The sequence below is a fragment of the Artibeus jamaicensis genome, unplaced genomic scaffold, assembly GCF_021234435.1.
Source record: "Artibeus jamaicensis isolate MK-2021 breed Jamaican fruit bat unplaced genomic scaffold, CSHL_Jam_final contig_399, whole genome shotgun sequence".
Taxonomy (NCBI): Eukaryota; Metazoa; Chordata; class Mammalia; order Chiroptera; family Phyllostomidae; genus Artibeus; species Artibeus jamaicensis.
In genome coordinates this window covers 1,799,657-1,811,171 of record NW_026521816.1, presented here as the reverse complement: position 1 = coordinate 1,811,171, position 11,515 = coordinate 1,799,657, and the positions used below count along the sequence as shown (strand labels likewise).

The window sequence follows — 11,515 nt, the reverse complement described above, 5'->3', positions numbered from 1 at the left end:
TAAGGTAGTGGTGGAGGCACTACTTTCTTGATAGGTTAATTCATCCATCACTACTACTAAACTACAGTAGTTCTGTCAAAATTTGGCCACTGGAAGTATAGAAAAGATACTATGAAAATACACTCAATTTTAGGATCTTACTAACTGTCATTTCATGACCCTGAACAACCATCAACTTTCATTTCCTTATCTGTAAATTAGGAATATACAGCAAGTAACTTTACGGGATAGGAGAGAGATCAAATAAACTGAAACTTCAAAAAGTATTGTGTGAACATAAAACATGATAAAGGACTAGAGAGATTTAGACAACTCAGAGAAAAAAATCTCGTGTGAACAATTTATTTTGACAAAACAAACTGCATTCTAAATTCCCAAACTTTTCCTTATTTAAAAAGTGAGAAACAAGGCATCCTGGGCTCTAGGATTTCAGGCATGAGTAAAATAGTACCAGATTTTCAAGTTTTGTAAGATAGCTGCATTTTATATATAGCTATCACAAACGTGAAGAAAATTATGACATACATTCATCAGTTTCAAATGTACCTATAGAAACATGGACATTCTTTGAGTTTCTAACCACAGTTTCATATCAACAAACATCTAAGTAACTGACACAATTTCCATTAATGGTAAATACAACTCTACAAATATCAAATCACACAAATCATTTGCTCTTTATAATCCCGATTTGGAAATTGAAAAATAAGAGGAATGTAGCGTTAAAAAAATGCTACATAAGGGCATCATGACAAGGAATGCTACAAGTATTTCCCTTAAGAATGATTTTTGAAAGTTTAAATTATACCAGGGATATTAAAAGCTTTAGTGTGAACACTCAGCAAGTTAAATGAAGTATTGGCTAAATCTCTAAACGATCTAGCAAATCAAGAGATTTTATACAATTAATTAGTAACATACACATTTAAGAGATTAATACTGACTGTTTAATAGAATGTTTAGATGGTTTGGAAGTGTCTACTCTTTCTAATTCACTTTAGCTTTACATGTCAATGAAAGGTAAGATTCCTCAGTGAGAAGTTATAGCTTATTCTGCACTAGATACAGATATGCATACAATTCAGAGCAAAGTTTGCTTTCACCTTCAAGGAACCTATTTTTAATTTACACAAAATTAGATTGTTTTTCCACACACATGCATTGAAAAAGTGCTTCTCAAATATACATGGCCCATTTCCATAATCCTAAAACAAAGATAAAGGCACATAAATGGCTAATAGTTTGTATGTTTTATGTAAAATTTTTCATTAATCTTTAAACAAATTCAATCTAGAGAGGTATGATAATCTTGTTACAAATATCTATGACTTAGGAAATTAAAAATCTAAGACCTCTATAAAGGCTGCAGTTGTGTTCAAGTCATACATTACTTCATTCACTCCCCAAACTAACTTACCCCTTAACCTCTAAAGCCTGCACATACTTGTTTCATTAATTATAAAACCAAAAAGACTGAGGGAGAAGGAATTGTTGAAATTAGTCTCCCACAAAAGTTGTTTTGAATCTTGGTGTTACAAATAGATTTAATATGCCATTGACTTAAATTTTATAATAATAAAACATTTACACTAATGTATTTGAATGGAATGTAATTAAGAACCACATGTAAATCTCTAATTTTAATGAACATTATTTGTCATTTAATTCAACAGCCAGCAGTATTTAAATTCGGAAATAGTACTATCTCTCTTCTCTTCTATAAAGTGCTATTTTTAACTGGGTAGGTTTACTATCTAGCTTTTCAACAACTTCACTGTACAGCTATACCAGGGATGTCAAACTCATTTTCACCGGGGGCCATTATCAGCCTCACGGTTGCCTTCAAAGGGCAGAAATAATTTTAGGATTGTATAATTTTAACTACTCCTTAACTGTTAAGGAGTTGAAATTACATTCGGCCCTTTGAAGGCAACCGCAAGGCTGATGAGGCTCCCAGTGAAAATGAGTTTGACACCTCTGATTTGTAAGATTCCAGGAAACAATGAAAAACTGAAAGAATTTAGTATTTTAAATATTTGCAAAATACTGCTACAAAGCATAGAGACTATGAGAGTGTTTTATTAGTAAAACAAAGCGAGCTTCAAGTGAGTCACTGCTTTGATTTAATGATTACTTCGCAGAAGCACAGGTCCACTAACATTTATGCCAATTTTTGTTAATCATCTAAACCAGCACAGTTTCTATACACAGTTCAATTCTAAGCACCAACAAGTAGGGTCATGTCAAATAGAACCAATGGTTACATAATTCCAGAATAAAAACTTCAGCAAATTTAAATTTTTAGAATAGCAAAACAAGATAAGAATCAGAACCAAAGCAGTATTTTACTTAAAAATACCATAGATTACTAAGGATGTTTTCTTTAAATGAAAATTTGTATAGTTACTAATAAAGTACCTTAATACTAAATGCAGTGGTATGAGATATTTAAGAGGAAAGCATACTACAAATTAAGTCAAAAGTGAATGTTGTGTATTTTTTTCAGTTCAGTGATCAAACCTGAAATTGCTTTTTAAGAAATAGTTGGACACTACTTTTAATACAAATAGGATACCAAGAGTTCCCATTTTTATTCACATAATTCTCTAATTAGTATTTTTGCATTCTCTGTAGTATCTTAAAAACCAAATGCAATTAGTAAAAATTACAGGGAGTATGTAGTTTTGTTCACACTTAACAAACACTAAGTTTCACTACAATTTGCATTTCTTGTTGTTTTTGGAATAGTAACTACTTTCAAAAACATATACATAAAAGTGCAATATTCCTTATTTTGCATGGCATCCAATAATGGTTAAATCAAAGAAAGCCTCAGTCATCAATTCTGTACCCCCAATTTTAGATCCATTTCTAGTCCTCACAAACAGGGACACCAGGGTAGAGGGCTGGCATAAGAAAAAGAGGTTTAGGTCAATGTTTGATGAATCATTTGGAAAAACCACTTCACCCAGAATACTAGGGGGAAATGTCCCTGACCCTGACCCATTCCAATCCACCAAATAAGAATGCATAATTTAGCCTATGTTTTTTTTCTAGTGTCACTTACTTGCTTACATCCAGTATTCTATTTCGCAAGGCAAACAAAAGTTAGAATTCCCCCCCCAAATTTTTTTTTACCCGAATACATTGGACTTCGGTCTCAGTTTGAATGAGGATAAGTAGACTTTAAGAGACCGATCCTCTTCTTCCTGCTCCCCTTCCTCCAGGGGCTGCTCGGGGTCTCTGAAACAGGGTGTGGTGTGTATGATCTGGGTTCGGAAGTGGCTTTTGTTGAGTCTGGGTTTTATTCGCCCACTACAGCTACCTGAAGCTTTGCGACCTGGGTCCTTTACTTTGCCTCCAGTCAATCCCTCAGCCAGGTGATGGTGGTGGTGGTGATCCCCTCCATCCTCCAAGACATGCGAGAATTTGTAGGTGATGAGGTGCGAAGGGAGTACCTTTGAAAACCTCCAGCGCCCTCCTCCGCTGCTCGCTGCGCTCTCCCCGTCTTCCTCGTCCAGGGCTCCTACCAGGTTCTTTATTTCTTCGGCGACGCTCTGACTCAGGTACTGCGAGGCCTTTTTCCCACTGTAGTCTCTGACATCTACATCTGCATCATAGGCCCCCACCAGCAATTTCACCACCTCGACGTGCCCATGCATGGCTGCCAAGTGAAGGGCTGTGTAGCCTCCACTTGTCCTGGCGTTAATATTTACTGGCAGGTGGTGTTTGTTGGCGAAGTTGACCAGCATGGCCAGGAGCTCCTGCCGGCCGTGCTTGGCGGCCCAGTGCAAGCAGGTGAAGCCGGTGATGAAGTCCCGCTTAGCCAGCAGGCCGGGCTCGCAAGTAAGCAACGTTTCTAGGCTGTCCCATTTGCCGTCCGAGGCTGAGAGCATCCAGGCGTGTTCCAAAGGGTCCAGGGTCACCGAGCCTCCGCTGCTGCTCTCCTCCTCCGCCGACGACGATGCCACAGATGCGCTGTCAGAGTCAGCCCCGCCTTTGCCGCGTCCTACCCCAGAGAAGCCCCCGGGGCTGCTGCTTCCAGTATAGATGGTCCTCTTCAGCTGCGGGGAGCTGCCAATTTCAAGATCCCTGAGGTTTTGGCGAGGAGACCTCGGGGTGGTGGTCCCCCTGTGAGAGCTTTCCCCTTCCGCCTCCTCGCGACTGTGGGACTTGGGTTCCAGGTCCTCGCTGGTCGCGGGGACCGGTCCCCCGGCCGGAGGCTGCGCGTCGCGCCGCGAGTTTCTCCTGCGGGCCCCGCTGCTCAGGGGCGGCCAGCTCCGGCCGTCGTCCGCCAAGCTGGTCGGCCCAAGAGTGGCAGCGGAAGGGTCCCCTCCCCCGGGCTCGCAGAGCGGACTCCAGAGCCCCTCGGGCGCCACCGCTTGGAGGCACAGGCTACTCTCTCCCGCCTTTGCCTGGCCGAAGGGCCTCTCGGGGGCGCCGCCGCGGGGCTCGGCCTTTGCGGTCACCGAGATGTGGGGCAGGTCCCGGGAGGGCATGGCTTTGGGCGACGGTGGGCCTCCGTAGAACCTCCTCTTGAGGTGCACATATTTGGAGTCGTCGGCGGGGTCGGTGCGCACGGTAGCCACCGCGTTGACCAACTCCTTGAAGCGGGCGCGCCGCTCCGGCTCGTTGCCCAGGGCGCCCGAGAAGTGCTGCACCAGCTCGGAGCGCCGGACTCGGCCCCCGCGCTCCGCAAGGAAGAGCAGCACCTCCTCGGGGCCGAGTTCTGCTGGGCCCTCCATTCTTGGTCTCTCGGCTCGCTTAGTAGCTGGCAGGCGGGCGGTTCAACCCAGCACCATCGCTGCCGGTTCCCAGGTGGGGGTTCCTCAGGCTGCAGATCCCTAGTCTGCTGCGGGAGACGCCGGTTACAACTCACTCCACCGCACCCAGTAGAAACACGCCTCCACCGGCCCCGCCCCACTCCTTTCCGGTCCCGCGTTGACCGCAATCTCAGCTCCCGCCCGCCTACCGCCAAGACACGCCCACAGGCACCGCCCATTTCCGGCTCTCACGCCGGCCTCACTAGCAGCTTTCCTGACCTTGGTAGGCTGGTTGGGGGGTTCCCGGCAGCGTTTTCTCCCGTCGTCTACCTCAAGTTCCCAGTATCCTCCAGTCACCTTCCCCTTGCTTGTCCCAAGAAACATAAAGGAGGGTCCCGTAACAGCCTTGCACGCGACCGCCCCCAGCTTGGCCCCGCCTCTTCACAGGACGGTAGAGGCCCGCCCTTCTCGTTGCACCGCCTCCGGCCCGCGCCCTCAGTGCGGGGCGTGTTCAGCCCTCCCTGCCCCCCTGGCTCCTTTAGTGAGGACGCTCTGGTCTGGGCTTGGCTGAGACCGCTGTTCTGTTGGCCCTCAGCCTGTTTCCCTCAGCTACTGCCGGGAACCGTGATGTCTGAGGAGGCGCGGCACCTGGTGAGTTCGGGGGACCCTTTCCCAGGGCCTAACTCCCAGGATCTCCGCCTTGCTGTTCCCGGGGTCCCATCGTGACTTCGTCCCGCTGGAGCTCGGGCTGGCAGCTGGTCCCGACTGCGTACGGCCCCGGCGGTGGCGTTGGTGGGGACCTGCCTTTCACGGTCCTCTGGGGCTTCGCGGACGGCCGGTCCGACAAAGGGGTGCAGGGACTCTCCCCGGCTGTCCGTGGGGCTTTGCCGGGCAGCCCTCACCTGACGTTCAAGGTGCCCGGCAGCTCGTAGCGCCGGGCGGGAGCGGCTTGTGTGACTTCCCACCCTGGCCAAAAGTTAAATCTGAAACTGCGATCGTGGGGCCCTCGTTTTTATAACGGTTTTGGACGCACAGAGCCAATTAATAAAACTGTAGTGATCTTTTACAGTTGTGTACCTTTCCCTGACTCTACTCGCTGAGCTCCCACCTGTTCGTTCACTGTTTGGTTTAACCCAACTGTGCTCTAGTCCAAGACATCCTCCAGTTAAGATTTGAGCCTCCTCCTCCTAGGTTCCCCCCACCTTTTTTGCCTTTGCATCCTCGTGCATTAAAATAACACGTGCGATTGATTTGTTCGGTGGTTTACACCTTTCAAGTTAGTTTTATATATCGTTTGATAGTAAGCCAGCGTTTCTGAAAATGTCATAATTCTGTTATTTGCCTTTTTCACATTCATTTTCTTTTGAGTATACGTTGAATTTTTCAGAGGCCACAGGATGTGGAGTGATCCATGGGCCTCACCGCAGAGCTGATGGAATGTGTCTCCAAGAATACTTGTCTTTTAAATTTTTTATTTTAATTTCCTACTCAATAAATATCTGATTGTAATCAATGCAAACAAAACCTCTTTGGGAACCTGAGACCAAAAAGTTTGAGAACTTGTCTAAGTAATCTCCTGACCTTCTGCTGTAGGAACAGATTTCAGATTGTAGCCTGAGAGGGTTGAGAGGAAACATTTCATAGACCCACGCATTGGAGATTGTGGTGTGGCAATATTTATTTGGATGGAAATAGAATACTGCCTCTGGCCCTGACCCATGTGGCTCGGTTGGTTGGAGCATCTCCCCGTAACGGAAAGATTGAAGGTTCCTTTCCAATTGGAGCATATGTCTTGGTTGTGAGTGCAGTCCCTGGTCTGGGCACATACAATCCCCATCTGAGTGGGTTTGGGAGGCAACCGATTGATATTTTTCTCTTGCATGGATGTTTCCCTCTCTCCCTTCCTTCCTATTTCTGTAAAAAGCAATGAAACCTTTAGTGATAATTTAAGAAATAAAATAAAATAGGTCCCCTGTGTGTCATCTCCATCATTCCCGCCATGGGAAAAGTCCAACTGTGTCTTCAGCAACACCAAAAACAATGGCCAGTGCCCAGAGTTTCTGTTTTGTATTACAGCTTACTCCTTCAGAGCACACAGGCAGCTGCTAAGCGATCTTGGTCCCTGTCTAGGTAGTTTAGTGCTATTCAGGGCTGCACTGGTACACCTGTGTAAGAGAGTGCAGCCATGGGGTCCCCAAAAGAAGGGTTTGTAATGGGGTCCAGAGCTCAGGGTGTCCAGGAGGTATTAAAAATGTGGGATGTCCTCACCCCCACAGGTCTGAGCTAGGGGGATGGGATACATGGAGCAGGGCCTTTGAGTTGTTTTGCATAGTAACAGTTTTGCAGATAACCTCCAGAATAGTCATTTAACATATCTGTAACCTTTAACTAGTTTCCTAGATGTGTTAAATAGCTGTGGCCATGCTTTGAGCCAGGGAGAAGGGAGTGACTTCCAGCCAAGATGTAACTGGGAGGCAAGTCCCCCTGGTTACAAGCCTAGAGCTTGGAGGTGATTGGCTCACCACGGGCAGTCATGCCTGCCCAGACTTATGGCAGCCCAGAAAAGCTGGAAAATACAGGAGTGCTGGCAAGTGTAGCTGATTGTGGGAGAATTCGGAAATGGGGCTGCAGAGAAAGATTAGCGTTGGGATTTAAACCCAGGCACAGCAGCCATGACAAGAGTCACCACACACTTTTAGCAGAGAATCACACACAGCTTTGGCAGGGGCGAATCACACAGCTTTGGGTCTCCCTTTGCCTCTCAGCTTAGGAAGTTGGAAAATAAGATGTAGCAGTGATGCAGAGTTCTCTCTTAGCAGTTTGGAAGAATGCAGGAGATACACTGTAGGAAGGAAAGGGGTGAAAGGACTTTTGCTGGTGGGCCATGAAAAAGTACGATGCGGTTTTGGAATAAGAACTGGGGATCCCGACGACACAGCTGATCGTGCTGGGAACTGAGGGAGGCCTGCCAGCTGAGCACTAATTACTGAGAAGAACTGGGGACTGCCTGAGCCATGGGACTATTTATTTTCCTTAGATATGGTACCCTGTGGGGAAGACTTTGCCAGCAGTCCCCCCCATCCGCCACAGATGAAAGTGACACTACCAAGACATGATCTGCTTGGGGAGGAGGGGTGGCCAATCTCTCAGAGGAGAAAAGCCAGGAGCCTCTTCCTCAATGGCTTTTATTGGGTCATAATACAGGCAGCAAGGATCAAACAGTAGATAGCATTTCAAAGAAATCTGAGGGCTCGGTATGAGTTAGTGTCTGTCAGGAAAGGGGGTTGCAGCAGAAACTTTGGGAGACATACTCATTTCCTGCTCAGACCCTTGACATATGAATGAAAGCACTCTCTTCAAAGCAGGCTTCACAGGACTTTTAGGAATTCTTTCTTATGCCAGATTACCCTGGATCCCGCTCTAGCGGGGCAAGGAGCTGCACAGCCTCCCCCATCACAGGTTTTCAGGCTTAAGTGGATTAGAGCCAGGAAGCACTTATCCCAGAGGACATGGGGACTCAGGCTATGTCAAAATAGCCTGTGGGCGAGGTTCCATCACTCCCTCTTTGTTGCAACCCCCCCCACCCCCACCGAATCCTTCCATGATGGCCTTCCAAGTGATTGTGTCTGGCTTAGATTGCCCTTCCTCTGAGGGAGGGGTCATACCTGTCTCTGAATAACAGACCATGCATTGGGGGCAGGGGAGTAAGCAGAGGCAGTGTTTGCTACCAGAGACAAGCTTTGTCTCCTTGTGGCTCTCATTCCAGAGGTTGTTCACTCATTCTTAGCTATAGGAAGCAGTTACAACTCCTGAAACTAGGCAGAGTGGTTCCCAACAGTACCCCAGACCGGGCAAAGAGGGGAAGGAAGGACTGTGTGTGTTTGTGGGTATTTTAATGGACTTTGGGACTTTTGATGAAGACATTAAGTCATTACTCTTAAGTCTGTATAACTTGAATAAATAATTCCTTGCTTCTTCACCAATCTCTAAGATGGAGAAGTATAATTCTCTGGTGATAGGCAAGGCAAACCTAGTACAGGGGACCCCAGGAGAAGGGGGGCTCCATTTGGTAACATTGTGGGACCCCCTTCCCTGGTGGCTAATCAGGGAAAATCATGGGAGACCGCATGTGCAGTAGCTTTGAAGTAATACAAGTACTTGTACATGCGCAATAAAAGCCCACCAAAACTAGCCAGGAGGGATCTGCCCTGTAAGAATAGAGTCCCTCTATCCCTCAAGGTTAATCTCTGCTTAGAGTTGGCTTGCTCCCATGTTCTCTGCTATAAACTCTGGGTGTTCGGTTCAATTCTTTGTCCCGATCACCAAGAACCTGGTTACCTGTGTCCACCTGTGACACTTAGACTCTTTCGTGGAGTTTGCATTTGGAGGCCTCAAGGCTGCTTGCCCAAGCAGCTACTGGACTCACATGTGCAAACTCATGGGGCTGGTGTATGTTCCCAGGTAAGAGAGATAGAATGTGTCCTTATTAAGCTGGGTTATATTATCTCAGGCTTGGGACTGACCAGACACTTTTTAAAACTAACCAATCAACTTCCTAAGCTTTCCTGGGCTTCTAGTGGTCTCATTCCCTAGCCAATTGATTCCTTTCCCAGGTTAGATTGACAGGCCTCTATGGTACCTTTTCTATTGCCAAGGTGCTTATCTTGCCCTGATGCACTCCCACCCCCAGTCAGTTATAGCAGTGCTCCTCTTGGGGTGATTTCCTGTCAGCTCCATCTTGGTGACAATTTCCTGGAGTGTGTGAGTCCTGGAATGAGTCTCTAAATGCTTTAGCTTCCTGGTGAAGCAAACAGGCTTATACTCCCTGGTTGATTATGGTTATTAATGTCTGATTGCCTTTGCCTCCTTCCTTTATTAATAACTAGCTAACTACCTACCATAACAATAGTTATCTTCAGAATTAAACTTGGGCTGAAGAGAGCACTTCATTTAATTGGTGTTGAATTTCTTGTCAATTGCTGCACTTGTTTTATTTTGCAATACAGTGATAAGGTTACCTTTATTTTCTAATTAAACTTTTCATGTTGAGATCATGGTAGATTCACATGCAATAAAGATCCCTGTACCCTTTATTCAGTTTTCTTCAAAACTAACATTTGCAAAACCATAGTACAATATAGTACCACAACTAGGACATTGACATTGATATTGTGAAGATAGAGAACTTTCCATTGCCATAAGGATTCTTTTTATACCCATTCCCACTTCATTTCCATCCCGCCTCCTCCTTAACCTCCAACGGCCACTAACCACTTGTTCTTCATTTATGTACTTTTGTCATGTCATGACTGTTATGTACAGAATCGCACAGTACTTAACATTTGGGGATTGGATTTTTTCTTTCAGCAATATTCTCTGGAACTTCATCCAGATTGTTGCATGAAATCATTAGTCTGTTCCTTTTAATTGCTGAATAGTAGTCCATGGTATGGATATACCACCCTTTGTTTGAAGGGCATCTAGGTTGTTGGGCTATTATAATGAAACTGGTCTAGACACATGCACAGTGTCTATAATATAATATAACATAACGAAACATGGTCATGTACCTTTAACGAAACATGGTCATGTACATTAATAACCATAATCAACCAGGGAGTATAAACCTGTTTGCTTCACCAGGAAGCTAAAGCATTTAGAGACTCATTCCAGGACTCACACACTCCAGGAAATTGTCACCAAGATGGAGCTGACAGGAAATCACCCCAAGAGGAGCACTGCTATAACTGACTGGGGGTGGGAGTGCATCAGGGCAAGATAAGCACCTTGGCAATAGAAAAGGTACATGACCATGTTCGTTATGTTATATTGTATAATATGGTCATGTACCTTTAGACTTACGTCTTCAGTTCTCTGGGATAAATTCCCAGCAGTACAGTTGCTCAGTCTCATAGTAGTAGCTGGGTGAAGATTTTTAAGAAACTGCTAAACTGTTTCTTAGCATTTTGCACATTTTCCATTCCCACCAGCAGTGTATGAGAGATCAGGTTCTCCACATCCTCACCAGCATTTGGAGTTCCTATTTTTCATTTTAAATCACTACATTTTGATAGGTAGTGATTTATTGTGGTTTAGGTTGTATTTGTGTAATAGCTAATGATGTTAAACATCTTTTCATGAGTTTATTTGCCATCTGCATATGCTTTTCAGTGAAATGTCTTTGCCCATTTTCCAAATGGATTTTTAAAAATTGTTGGTTTTATTTTTAAAAATATAGTTTAAATACTAGTCCTTCCTCAATAGGAGATTTGCAAATGTTTTCTTTGTGGTTTTTTCATCTTTTTTTAAAAGGATTTTTATTTATCTTTAGAGGGGAAGGGAAGGAGAGAGGGAGAGAAATATCAATGTATGGTTGCCTCTCATGTGTCCCCTTCTGGGAACTGGCCTGCAACCCAGGCATGTGCCCTGACTGGGAATTGAACCGTGATCCTTTGGTTTGTAGGCCCTTGCTCAGGCCACTTAGCTACACCAGCTGGGGCTCATCTTCTTAATAGAATCTCTTTTTTTAAAAGATTTTATTTATTTATTTATTTACTTTTGGAGACAGGGAAGGGAGGGGGACAGAAAGTGAGAGAAACATCAGTGTGCGAGAGGTACATCTACCAGTTGACTCTCACATCCCTCCCAACCCCCCAGAATAAAGACCTAGCCCGCAACCCAGGCATGTGCCCTGCTGGAATCATATCAGTGACCTTTTGGTTCACAGGCCAGCACTCAATCAACTGAGCCAC

At 45.3% G+C, this 11,515-nt stretch overlaps 2 protein-coding genes across 5 annotated transcripts in view; one reads left to right on the top strand and one right to left on the bottom strand.

The window, feature by feature from the left end:
- Positions 1-326: 326 nt before the first annotated feature.
- On the bottom strand, positions 327-5,148 carry SOWAHC (sosondowah ankyrin repeat domain family member C). Its single transcript, XM_037167144.2, has 2 exons — positions 5,043-5,148; positions 327-4,849 (listed from the first exon to the last, which is right to left on the bottom strand). The coding sequence occupies exon 2, from the start codon at positions 4,743-4,745 to the stop codon at positions 3,135-3,137; it is 1,611 nt and encodes a 536-aa protein (XP_037023039.2). The 5' UTR covers positions 4,746-4,849; positions 5,043-5,148; the 3' UTR covers positions 327-3,134.
- Positions 5,149-5,167: 19 nt separating this feature from the next.
- SEPTIN10 (septin 10) overlaps positions 5,168-11,515 on the top strand; it is a 98,164-nt gene continuing 91,816 nt past the window's right edge. For 3 of the 4 annotated variants that reach the window (XM_037167145.2, XM_053665261.1, XM_053665260.1), the window contains exon 1: positions 5,168-5,414. In XM_037167145.2, coding sequence (XP_037023040.2) covers positions 5,391-5,414 — 24 coding nt within the window. In that variant the 5' untranslated portion in view covers positions 5,168-5,390. The remainder of the gene's footprint in view (positions 5,415-11,515) is intronic. The other variant, XM_037167146.2, reaches the window with a different exon arrangement.

Bases quoted from the DNA above. Each gene is read 5' to 3' on its own strand.
- SOWAHC (XM_037167144.2), bottom strand. From the start codon at position 4,745: ATGGAGGGCCCAGCAGAACTCGGCCCCGAGGAGGTGCTGCTCTTCCTT.